Below are 13,612 nucleotides of genomic sequence, written 5' to 3' on the forward strand. Positions count from 1 at the left end.
TGACTTTAATGGGAAGAGGCGTTTTTGGGGCTTTTTTTAGACGCTTTTCAGGCGTTTTCCATTTATTTTAATGGAAAGAAGCATTTTGGGGCGTTTTTTATGCGCTTTTCAGGTGTTTTACATTGATTGTTTTTGTCGTGCTTTCTATGCGTTTTTTAAACGACATGTGACTTAAAAACTGCACCAAAAACGCTTCTCAGAGGCATTTTTAAGGAACTTTTCAAGTGTTTTGTCATTGATTTTAATGAGAAGCGTTTTTGGGGCATTTTTTTATTCGCTTTTTAGGCATTTTCCATTGATTTTAATGGGAAGAGGCATTTTTGGGCCTTTTTTTAGGCGCTTTTCAGGTGTTTTCCGTTTATTTTAATGGGAAGAAGCTTTTTTGGGGCTTTTTTTAGGCGCTTTTCAGGTGTTTTCCATTGATTTTAATGAAAAGAGGCATTTTTGGGCCTTTTTTTAGGTGCTCTCCAGGTGTTTTCCAATTATTTTAATGGGAAGAGGCATTTTTAGGGTGTTTTTTAGGTGCTTTTCGGGCATTTTTCCACTGATTTTAATGGGAAGAGGCATTTTCTGGGCATTTTTTAACTCCCCAAACATGCCCCAAAGATGCTGCATGCAGGAGTCGCCAAAGGCGAATTTCACACTAATTTGCTGCAAAAACATTTTAAAAATGCACAGGCATTTTCACCGTGCTTTTCCAGCGCTTTCTGAGCGTTTTTAAAGGACACGTGACTTAAAAATGCACCAAAAACACTTCCAAGAGGTGTTTTTGAGGTGTGTTTTTAGGCGCTTTTCAGGTGTTTTCCATTGAGTTTAATGGGAAGAGGCCATGTAATCCCATAAAAAAAAAAATAATGAAAAAAACCCCTAAAAAGTGACCATGTAATCCCATTAAAAAAAATTATAAAAAGATAATGAAAAAAAAAACTCTAAAAAGTGACCATGTAATCCCATAAAAAAAATTAAAAAAAAAATAATGAAAAAAAACCCCTAAAAAGTGACCATGTAATCCCATTAAAAAAAATTAAAAAAAAATTAAAAAAAACCCTAAAAAGTGACAATGTAATCCCATTAAAAAAAACGAATAAAAAAATAATGAAAAAAAAAACCCTAAAAAGTGACCATGTAATCCCATAAAAAAAATAATAAAAAACAATGAAAAAAACCCTAAAAAGTGACCTTGTAATCCCGTTAAAAAAAATAAAAAAAATAATGAAAAAACCCCTAAAATGTGACCATGTAATCTCATTAAAAAAAAAATAATTAAAAAAAATGAAAAAAAAACCCCTAAAAAGTGACCATGTAATCCCATTAAAAAAAAAAAAAAATAATAATGAAAAAAAAACCCTAGAAGTGACCATGTAATTCCATTAAAAAAAATAATTTAAAAAAATGAAAAAAAAAAACCCGAAAAAGTGACCATGTAATCCCATTAAAAAAAAAAAAAAAAAAATGAAAAAAAAACCCTAGAAGTGACCATGTAATTCCATTAAAAAAAATAATTTAAAAAAATGAAAAAAAAACCCCTAAAAAGTGACCATGTAATCCCATTAAAAAAAATAATAAAAAATAATGAAAAAAAACCCTAAAAAGTGACAATGTAATCCCATTAAAAAAAACTAATAAAAAAATAATGAAAAAAACCCCTAAAAAGTGACCATGTAATCCCATAAAAAAAAAAATAAAAAACAATGAAAAAAACCCTAAAAAGTGACCATGTAATCCCGTTAAAAAAAAATAAAAAAAATAATGAAAAAACCCCTAAAAAGTGACCATGTAATCTCATTAAAAAAAAAATAATTAAAAAAAATGAAAAAAAAAAACCCTAAAAAGTGACCATGTAATCCCATTAAAAAAAAAAAAAAAAAGAAAAAAAAACCCTAGAAGTGACCATGTAATTCCATTAAAAAAATTTATTTAAAAAAATGAAAAAAACCCTAAAAAGTGACCATGTAATCCCGTTAAAAAAAAATAAAAAAAATAATGAAAAAACCCCTAAAAAGTGACCATGTAATCCCATTAAAAAAAAAATAATTAAAAAAATGAAAAAAAAAACCCTAAAAAGTGACCATGTAATCCCATTAAAAAAAATAAAATAAAAAAATAATAATAATCATAAAAAAAAAAAAACCCTCTAAAGTGACCATGTAATGAATAATACGTGCCAAATCATTTCACAAACCAAAGTTACCATGGTGTCCACCATGCCAGGGTGCAAAATCCCCGCGTGAAAGGGCTACGATGGAAGCTGCAAGTCCTAGACTCTCGTGCCAAATTGACCTCCGCTCTGATATGACGAGAAAGGGATTGTCTGCTTCCATCAAAGCCTTTCCACACAGGTGCTCTGCCCTATGACAGGTCCTCTATCAGCTTAAAAAAACATAAAACCAAAACAGACAATATAAAAACCTTGACATGGATATGAACGATTATATTTATTCATTTCATTAACAGTACTGAAAATATTTTTTTTCACACACAGTAATAAATCAGATGTTTAAATGTAAAATATAAATCCGAGATATATTTATATATTAAAAAAAAATAAAAATATATATAAAAAAAATCAAATAAAAAGAATAGCATGCTACGTCTTAAAAGGTCACTCCACCCAAAACCAAGTACCCCTAGACATGACTCCTTCCCAAGGAGTGGGATTTCCTCTGGGGTGGAGAGTTCCCAGCCCCTCCCATTAGACATAGACCCCGCCTCTCGATTACGTATCTTAGAGTATGAAGAATTCAGCAGAAGGAAAGAGACCTCTCACCATAGAGGATCCGAGCTGAGAGAGGAAAGTCCCGCTTCGGGTGGAATGACTGATTAAGATGATGAAGTAAAGTGACTCAGTGTCTCAGATTTGTTTTTTAGGCTTCCAATAAAAAAAAAAAAAAAAGTGAAGTTTGTAAGAAAATGTAAAAACGTTCACTTTCTGTCCTGGAGACCTCGCAGGAGGAAACCTCTTCAGTGGGATTCGGGGGGCCCCCTGCACCCTGCTACACATTCCTATATATTTCTAGCAGGCTTGCAGCAAAACATGGATTCTTAGTACATAGAGATTGCAAGGTAGAGTGAAGATGGCCGACTACATCAACATGATCCTCATCTGGACAATAGCAGCTCTTCCCTGTAAAATGGCAACTACTACTGTGTGCATAGTAGTAAAATGACAGCTACTACTGTGTGCATAGTAGTAAAATGACAGCTACTGCCGTGCGCATAGCAGTAAAATGACAGCTACTACCATGTGCATAGTAGTAAAATGGCAACTACTACTGTGTGCATAGCAGTAAAATACCAGCTACTAACATGCACATAGTAGTAAAATGGCAACTACTACCATGCACATAGTAGTAAAAGCACTGTAGACAGGTACACTTTACAAATCAATCAAACTGTCGGCAACACTTTAGAAGAAGCCATCTCCTGACCATGTGACTGACCCATGAAGACATATCAGCGATAGAAATTCCCACCCGGGGGGAGCAGAGAAGGACACATCAGAATCATTGAAATCATTTCAAGCATGGCGGCGCTACACACAGTAAGGTGACGTCACCCGGACACGGCCATGGGATCCTTTTTCCAGGTCAGCTCTTGCAGCCTCAACATTTTTTCTAGGAAAAAAAAATAAAAATTTAGGATTTCAAAATGCAAATGTTGTCGGCACGCAGGACAAGTCTTATCAAAAGACGCATGAGGGGGAGGGGACATTAGACTGTAAGCTCCTCTGTAGAGACTGATGTGACTGTGGGGGAGGGGACATTAGACTGTAAGCTCCTCTGCAGAGACTGATGTGACTGTGGGGGAGGGGACATTAGACTGTAAGCTCCTCTGCAGAGACTGATGTGACTGTGGGGGAGGGGACATTAGACTGTAAGCTCCTCTGTAGAGACTGATGTGACTGTGGGGGAGGGGACATTAGACTGTAAGCTCCTCTGTAATGACTGATGTGACTGTGGGGGAGGGGACATTAGACTGTAAGCTCCTCTGCAGAGACTGATGTGACTGTGGGCGAGGGGACATTAGACTGTAAGCTCCTCTGTACAGAGACTGATGTGACTGTGGGGGAGGGGACATTAGACTGTAAGCTCCTCTGTACAGAGACTGATGTGACTGTGGGGGAGGGGACATTAGAGTGTAAGCTCCTCTGTACAGAGACTGATGTGACTGGGGGGGGAGGGGACATTAGAGTGTAAGCTCCTCTGTACAGAGACTGATGTGACTGTGGGGGAGGGGACATTAGAGCGTAAGCTCCTCTGGTACAGAGACTGATGTGACTGGGGGGGGGGACATTAGAGTGTAAGCTCCTCTGTACAGAGACTGATGTGACTGTGGGGGAGGGGACATTAGAGCGTTAGCTCCTCTGGTACAGAGACTGATGTGACTGTGGGGGAGGGGACATTAGAGTGTAAGCTCTTCTGTACAGAGACTGATGTGACTGGGGGGGGAGGGGACATTAGCGTGTAAGCTCCTCTGTACAGAGACTGATGTGACTGTGGGGGAGGGGACATTAGAGTGTAAGCTCCTCTGTACAGAGACTGATGTGACTGGGGGGAGGGGACATTAGAGCGTAAGCTCCTCTGTACAGAGACTGATGTGACTGTGGGGGGAGGGGACATTAGAGCGTAAGCTCCTCTGTACAGAGACTGATGTGACTGTGGGGGAGGGGACATTAGAGTGTAAGCTCCTCTGTACAGAGACTGATGTGACTGTGGGGGAGGGAACATTAGAGCGTAAGCTCCTCTGGTACAGAGACTGATGTGACTGTGGGGGAGGGGACATTAGAGTGTAAGCTCCTCTGTACAGAGACTGATGTGACTGGCTCAGTGATCGCTGCGGTCAGAGTCCGTGTTGCTCACCTCGCCCTTGTCTAGGCAGCGGATATACTTCTTCACCCAGTCTATATTGGGGGGGGCACAGAGGTGTCTTTTTTTGAGTGTTGTGAATCTAGAGGAGAAAATACAAAGTTATCATAAAAAAAAAGTCACAAGTTACAGGAATGAAGTTGAGAAAATGGAAACATTGTAATTAAATTAGGTGCTCAAGAAGCTGCAGCTAGATACTTTGTATCAGTTTTTGTTGACATTTATTTAACATGCAGTGATATACAGCTGCAACCCCCTGCACACAAAACGTAGGACCCGCACTTCATCCCGCAGCTGCAACCACCTGCACACAAAACGTAGGAACCGCACTTCATCCCGCAGCTGCAACCCCCTGCACACAAAACGTAGGACCTGCACTTCATCCTGCAGCTGCAACCCCCTGCACACAAAACGTAGGAACCGCACTTCATCCCGCAGCTGCAACCCCCTGCACACAAAACGTAGGACCCGCACTTCATCCCGCAGCTGCAACCACCTGCACACAAAACGTAGGACCCGCACTTCATCCCGCAGCTGCAACCACCTGCACACAAAACGTAGGACCCGCACTTCATCCCGCAGCTGCAACCACCTGCACACAAAACGTAGGACCCGCACTTCATCCCGCAGCTGCAACCCCCTGCACACAAAACGTAGGACCCGCACTTCATCCCGCAGCTGCAACCCCCTGCACACAAAACGTAGGAACCGCACTTCATCCCGCAGCTGCAACCCCCTGCACACAAAACGTAGGAACCGCACTTCATCCCGCAGCTGCAACCACCTGCACACAAAACGTAGGAACCGCACTTCATCCCGCAGCTGCAACCACCTGCACACAAAACGTAGGACCCTCACTTCATCCTGCAGCTGCAACCCCCTGCACACAAAATGTAGGACCCTCACTTCAACCCGCAGCTACAACCACCTGCACACAAAACGTAGGACCCGCACTTCATCCCGCAGCTGCAACCCCCTGCACACAAAACGTAGGACCCGCACTTCATCCCCCAGCTGCAACCACCTGCACACAAAACGTAGGACCCTCACTTCATCCTGCAGCTGCAACCACCTGCACACAAAACATAGGACCCGCACTTCATCCTGCAGCTGCAACCACCTGCACACAAAACATAGGACCCGCACTTCATGCCGCAGCTGCAACCACCTGCACACAGAATGTGGAACCCACATTTCATCCCGCAGCTTCAACCCCCTGCACACAAAACATAGGACCCGCACTTCATCCCGCAGCTGCAACCCCCTGCACACAAAACGTAGACAAAACACAAAATATCTTACACTTACACAACAGCAGGAACATTGCAGCCGGTGAGGAAGTCCTGACGCTGGTAGGTGGCGATGATTTTGTACGGGATCTTTTTGTCTTTTGTTGCTAAACAGCAATCAGAGGGGTTTCTGCTGGCGGCAGTCACTGGGGGGGAGAAAAAGTGCAAATATAAGGAATCCTGAAATTATCCAGAAAAATAATTAGAGTGTAAGCTCTAATGTGACTGTGGGGGAGGGGACATTAGAGTGTAAGCTCCTCTGTACAGAGGCTGATGTGACTGTGGGGGAGGGGACATTAGAGTGTAAGCTCCTCTGTACAGAGACTGATGTGACTGTGGGGGAGGGGACATTAGAGTGTAAGCTCCTCTGTACAGAGACTGCTGTGACTGTGGGGGAGGGGACAAAAGAGAGTAAGCTCCTCTGTACAGAGGCTGATGTGACTGCGGGGGAGGGGGCATTAGAGTGTAAGCTCCTCTGTACAGAGACTGCTGTGACTGTGGGGGAGGGGACAAAAGAGAGTAAGCTCCTCTGTACAGAGGCTGATGTGACTGCGGGGGAGGGGACATTAGAGTGTAAGCTCCTCAGGTACAGAGACTGATGTGACTGTGGGGGGAGGGGACATTAGAGTGTAAGCTCCTCTGTACAGAGACTGATGTGACTGTGGGGGAGGGGACATTAGAGTGTAAGCTCCTCTGCTGCGGAGACTGATGGGACAGTGGGGGAGGGACATTAGAGTGTAAGCTCCTCTGATACAGAGACTGATGGGACTGTGGGGGAGGGGACATTAGAGTGTAAGCTCCTCTGGTACAGAGACTGATGTGACTGTGGGGGAGGGGACATTAGAGTGTAAGTTCCTCTGTACAGAGACTGATGTGACTGTGGGGGAGGGGACATTAGAGTGTAAGCTCCTCTGTACAGAGACTGATGTGACTGTGGGGGAGGGGACATTAGAGTGTAAGCTCCTCTGGTACAGAGACTGATGTGACTGTGGGGGAGGGACATTAGAGTGTAAGTTCCTCTGTACAGAGACTGATGTGACTGGCTCAGTGATCTCTGTACAGTACTGCGGTATATGTCAGAGCTATAGAAATGTATAATAATAATAATAACTGTACTTGTTAACCTCCCTGGCGGTATGATTATTTCTGATTTTTGGTGCTGAAAGGGGTACCATTTTTTTGCATGGAAATTTGGCATTTTTTATTGTATTCCTGTATTTTTTAGGATTAACTCACTGAAATCTGATCATCTGGATTTTGTTATAGGATAGTATGACATTATATTCTGTGTATATATATATATATTTATTTCAGGTACTTCTATAGTGCTGTCAATTTACATATATATTGTACATTCACATCAGTCCCCGCCCCCGAGGAGCGTACAATCTAAGGTCCCTAACCCTCAAGGGGCGTACAATCTAAGGTCCCTAACTCACATTCATACATACACATAATAGAGCCAATCTAGACAGGAGCCAATTAACCTACCAGCATGTCTTTGGAGGAAACCGGAGTACCCGGAGGAAACCCATGCAGTCACAGGGAGAACATGCAAACTCCAGGCAGGTGGTGCTGTGGTTGGGGTTTGAACCAACGACCCTAATACTGTCAGGCGGAAGTGCTAACCACTTAGCCACTGTGTTGTCCTATATACACAGTGAAGGAAATGCATATTTGCTCCCCGGCTGATGCTGAATGTTCGCCCCTCACACAGAAATGATCGGTCTAACAATGGAATGTTCGGTGTAACACTGAGAGACAGAATACAACAACAAATTCAGCAGAAATGCGTCTAACAAATGATGACTGATCTGCATGTTCATGAGGGAAAGAAGTATTTGATCCCCTATCATTCAGCAGGATTTCTGGCTACCAGGTGTCTTTCATACAGATAACAAGCTGAGATTAGAAGCAGTCTCTTAAAGGGAGTGCTGCTAATCTCATTGTGTTACCTGTATAAAAGACAACTGTCCACAGGAGCATATATACCCCCTTCATCAACAATAGATCTGCCAGCAGCCAGCAACAATAGACCTCCTGCTACAAAATAATAGATCCAACCCAGCTACAATAGATCCGGACCAGCAACAATAGACCCCCCAACAACAAAATACCCCCTAGCAAAAATAGATCTAACCCAGCAACAATAGACCCCCCTACAACAAAATACCCCCCAGCAACAATGGATCTACCAGCAGCCAGCAACAAGGCCTCCAGCAAAAAATACCCCCCCAGCAATAACAGATCTAATCCAGCAACAATAGACCCCCCTACAACAAAATACCCCCAGCAACAATAGATCTAACGCAGCAACAATAGATTTCTCCCAGCAGCAATAGACCCCCCTACAACAAATACCCCCCAGGAACAATGGATCTAACCCAGCAACAATAGACCCCCCTACAACAAAAAAAAAACAGCAACAGTAGATCCCTCCCAGCAACATTAGAGCCCCCCCTACAACAAAATACCCTCCAGGAACAATGGATCCAACCCAGCAACAATAGACCCCCCTACAACAAAATAGATTTCTCCCAGCAACAATAGACCCCCCTACAACAAAATACCCCCCAGAAAGAATAGATCTAACCCAGAAACAATAGATTTCTCCCAGCAACAATAGACCCCCCTAAAACAAAATACCCCCAGCAACGATAGATCTAACCCAGCAACAATAGATCTCTATCAGCAATAGACCCCCCAAAACAATTATCCCCCAGCAATGATAGATCTAACCCAGCAACAATAGATCTCTATCAGCAATAGACCCCCCAAAACAAAATACCCCCAGCAACGATAGATCTAACCCAGCAACAATAGATCTCTATCAGCAATAGACCCCCCAAAACAATTATCCCCCAGCAATGATAGATCTAACCCAGCAACAATAGATCTCTATCAGCAACAATAGACCCCCCAAATCAAAATATCCCCCAGCGACCAGCAACAAAATACCCCCCAGTAACAATAAATGCAATCTAGTAATAATAGATACCCCCAGTAACAATACAGCCCCCCTCCTCCCCAGCAACAATAGACCTCCTGAGCAACAAAAGACCCTCCAGCACCCCTTCTGTGCTGGAGGTGCCGGAACTGCATTCCTTGTGAAAAAATCCCTGGCAATCAGTGAGGTATAATTATTACCACTGTTATCATTATTATATATGTAGGTATATCTTTTTTTTTTTTTATTACTTTGTTGACATCGTTATCGCTGTTCACACGACTCATTTCCAACTCTTGCCAAACGCCCCTATATGCCCAAACGCCTCAAATGCTCCCCAAATGCCCTATGAGTGTTTTTGAGGCATTTGATGGGCATTTTCCAAGCATTAAAACCGCACCACAAACACCTATAATGAAGTTAATGGTATTATTGCTCCCCAAACGCCCTATGCGCATTTTTGAGGCATTTGATGGGCGTTTGCCAAGCATTAAAACTACATCACAAACACCAATAATGAAGTTGATGGTATTAACGCTCCCCAAATGCTCCCGAAACGCTCCCCAAATGCTCCCGAAACGCTCCCCAAATGCCATATGTGCTTTTTTGAGGCGTTTGATAGGCGTTTTCCAAGAATTAAAACTGCACCACAAACACCTATAATGAAGTTGATGGTATTAACGCCCCCCAAATGCTCCCCAAATGCCCTATGCACATTTTTGAGGCATTTTCCAAGCGTTAAAACCGCACCACAAACGCATATAATGAAGTTAATGGTATTAATGCTCCCCAATCACCCTATGTGCATTTCTGAGGCATTTGATAGGCTTTTTCCAAGCGTTAAAACCGCACCACAAACGCCACAAATGAAGTTAATGGTATTAACGCTCCTCAAATGCTCTCGAAACGCTCCCCAAACGCCCTATGCACATTTTTGAGGCATTTGATGGGCGTTTGCCAAGCATTAAAACTGCATCACAAACAGCTATAATGAAGTTGATGGTATTAACGCTCCCCAAATGCTCCCGAAACGCTCCCCAAATGCTCCCGAAACGCTCCCCAAATGCCATATGTGCTTTTTTGAGGCGTTTGATAGGCGTTTTCCAAGAATTAAAACTGCACCACAAACACCTATAATGAAGTTGATGGTATTAATGCCCTCCAAATGCTCCCCAAATACCCTATGCATGTTTTTGAGGCATTTTCCAAGTGTTAAAAGCGCACCACAAACGCATATAATGAAGTTAATGGTATTAACGCTCCCCAATCACCCTATGTGCATTTTTGAGGCATTTGATAGGCTTTTTCCAAGCGTTAAAACCGCACCACAAACGCCACAAATGAACTTAATGGTATTAACGCTCCTCAAACGCCCTATGCACTTTCTTGAGGCGTTTGATAGGCATTTTCCAAGAATTAAAACTGCACCACAAACACCTATAATGAAGTTAATGGTATTAATGCCCCCCAAACGCCCTATGCATGTTTTTGAGGCATTTTCCAAGCGTTAAAACCGCACCACAAATGCATATAATGAAGTTAATGGTATTAACGCTCCCCAATCACCCTATGTGCATTTTTGAGGCATTTGATAGGCTTTTTCCAAGCGTTAAAACCGCACCACAAACGCCACAAATGAACTTAATGGTATTAACGCTCCTCAAATGCTCCCGAAACGCTCCTCAAACGCCCTATGCACTTTTTTGAGGCGTTTGATAGGCGTTTTCCAAGAATTAAAACTGCACCACAAACACCTATAATGAAGTTAATGGTATTAATGCCCCCCAAACGCCCTATGCATGTTTTTGAGGCATTCGCCAAGTGTTGAAAACGCACCACAAACGCATATAATGAAGTTATTGGTATTAACGCTCCCCAATCACCCTATGAGCATTTTTGAGGCATTTGATAGGCATTTTCCAAGCGTTAAAAACACACCACAAACGCCTATAATAAAGTTAATGGTATTAACGCTCCCGAAATGCCCTATGCGTGTTTTTGAGGCATTTGATAGGCATTTTCCAAGCGTTAAAACCGCACCACAAACAGCTATACTGAAGTTAATGGTACTATCGCCCCGCAATCGCCTGCCAGTCATTTGAGGAGCGTCCTCCATGAAGCGTCAATTTTGCCACAACACCGAGGCTTCAGTGTGAACGGCACTGTGTGCCGCCATGTGCAGGGGCGGACTGACAACTCATGGGGCCCCCGGGCAATAGGGGATCATGGGGCCCCTGTGTCCTTGCCCAAACTCAAAAAAAGCCTATGAAAAAGGTACCAGGGGCATCTCATGGGGCCCCCTACTGACCCCGGGCCCTCGGGCAGTGCCAGAGTTTCCAAATGGTCAGTCCGCCCCTGTCCATGTGTATAATTATCATTAAAATTGCTTCCCGAACGCCTGTCTAACTCCTGCCTACAAAGCTAGTGTGAACAGAGCCTCGGAGATCAGACATTTTCAATGTTGTGAATGTTTTCCTGATACATTGTATCCTTTTATCCTCTATTCTGCTACAATACATAGTAACTAACATACAATACAATACATAGCAACTAACATACAATACAATACACAGCAACTAACATACAATACAATACACAGTAACTAACATACAATACATAGTAACTAACATACAATACATAGTAACTAACATACAATACAATACATAGTAACTAACATACAATACAATACATGGTTTCCTGTCACATTGTAGCATGCAGCACATCACGGATGACACAATACACGCTCCGGTTGCACGCCTTACCCCGGCAGATATCCAGCCCGGCGAGGATGATGATGAGGGCGATGAAGATCTTGTAGCGCAGGGTACCCATGGCGCGTTGGCGGAGGATGGGGACGCGATGTGACACAGCTGTGATAAGCGTCTATCCCACTCTGTGTATCACCCAGCTTCTCCCAGCCTGCTCTGGTCTCCTCCTGCCTCTGAGCCGCTCTATATATAACGACCTGGCAGGAGTTTCATTTTCAGTTCTGGAAATCATCTCCTCCCCCCCCCCCCCCTCCCTTCATTGGGAAGCCAGAAATCCCCCCCTGTGTTTACTATCAGGAAGGAGGAGCAGGACACAGACTACAAAAATCCCCCCCTCCCCCTCCCCCTCCAGACATTTATTTTTTTAATATTACTATTATTATTATTTATTTTTTTTTTTACTATTGCAGATTTATTATAGTGACTCGCCCCCCCCCCCCCATCCCCCTCCCCCTCGCTCCAATTCCACATCAATTGGAGAATTTACGGGAAATGTCACCGCGCGTCCAGATAGTGACTGATGAGGATGAGGATGATGATGAGGGTCTCGCTGGGTTGGAGTCTCTGCTGAGTATCGGTTTTCGGTAGTAGCAAGGATCCATCTGTGAGTGTGTGGGCTCAGATACAGGGGCGGACTGACCATTTGGGAACTCGGGCACTGTCCGAGGGCCCGGGGTCAGTAGGGGGCCCCATGAGATGCCCCTGGTACCTTTTTCATAGGCTTTTTTTAGTTTGGGCAAGGACACAGGGGCCCCATGATCCCCTATTGCCCGGGGGCCCCATGAGTTGTCAGTCTGCCCCTGGGGCAGACTGACAACTCATGGGGCCCCTGGGCAATAGGGGATCATGGGGCCCCTGTGTCCTCACCCACACTCAATCCACACCCAAAAAAGCCCATGAAAGGTACCAGGGGCATCTCATGGGGTCTCCTACTGACCACGGGCCCCCGGGCAGTGCCTGAGTTTCCAAATGGTCAGTCCGCCCCTGCTCAGATAGGATCCAGTCCAATCCTTTACACTGGATGAGCTGGGACAATGCCACACATGGTGAGATCTGATTGCACATTCAATGTACACAGGGCCATGGATAAGGAGGTACCACACCAGTCCCCCTGTATGGGGCCCCAGCAAGAAGGGGGGGGAATGGGATGTGGGCAGGGAGGGGGATTGGCATGGTGGGGGGGAGCAATTACTGATCCCCTGTATGGGGGAGAGGAGAAGAAGCCGGGGGATCGTCATGGCAGAGGGGCAATTGCTGGAACTGATCCCCGGTATAGGGGAGAGAAGAAGCCGGGGGATCCTCATGGCAGGGGGGCAATTACTGGATCTGGTCCCCAGTATGGCTCTCTCTGCAGCAGCTGAAAACCAGCAAGAGGGAGAGGAGAAGAAGCCAGGTGATCAGCATGGCAGGGGGCAATTACTGGAACTGGTCCCCGGTATGGCTCTCTCTGCAGCAGCTGAAAGCCAGCAGGAGGGAGAGGAGAAGAAGCCAGCAAGATGGAGAGGAGAAGAAGCCGGGGGATCATCAAGGCAGGGGGGCAATTACTGGAACTGATCCCCGGTATGGCTCTCTCTGCAGCAGCTGAAAGCCAGCAAGAGGGAGAGGAGAAGAAGCAAGGGGATCGTCATGGCAGGGGGGCAATTACTGGAACCGATCCCTGGTGTAGCTCTCTGCAGCAGCTGAAAGACAGCAAGAGGGAGAGGAGAAGAAGCAAAGGGATCATCATGGTAGGGGGGCAATTAC

General features: G+C 44.4%; 1 protein-coding gene across 1 annotated transcript; it reads right to left on the reverse strand.

The window, feature by feature from the left end:
• Positions 1-2,416: 2,416 nt before the first annotated feature.
• Positions 2,417-12,035, reverse strand: LOC149435154 (C-C motif chemokine 19-like). Its single transcript, XM_089662967.1, has 4 exons — positions 11,864-12,035; positions 6,174-6,300; positions 4,860-4,947; positions 2,417-3,614 (listed from the first exon to the last, which is right to left on the reverse strand). The coding sequence occupies exons 1-4, from the start codon at positions 11,931-11,933 to the stop codon at positions 3,603-3,605; spliced, it is 297 nt and encodes a 98-aa protein (XP_089519093.1). The 5' UTR covers positions 11,934-12,035; the 3' UTR covers positions 2,417-3,602.
• Between the last annotated feature and the right edge of the window lie 1,577 nt (positions 12,036-13,612).

Source organism: Staurois parvus, unplaced genomic scaffold, assembly GCF_062004578.1.
Source record: "Staurois parvus isolate SC_StPar_1 unplaced genomic scaffold, SC_StPar_1.0 ptg001593l, whole genome shotgun sequence".
Classification (NCBI taxonomy): domain Eukaryota; kingdom Metazoa; phylum Chordata; class Amphibia; order Anura; family Ranidae; genus Staurois; species Staurois parvus.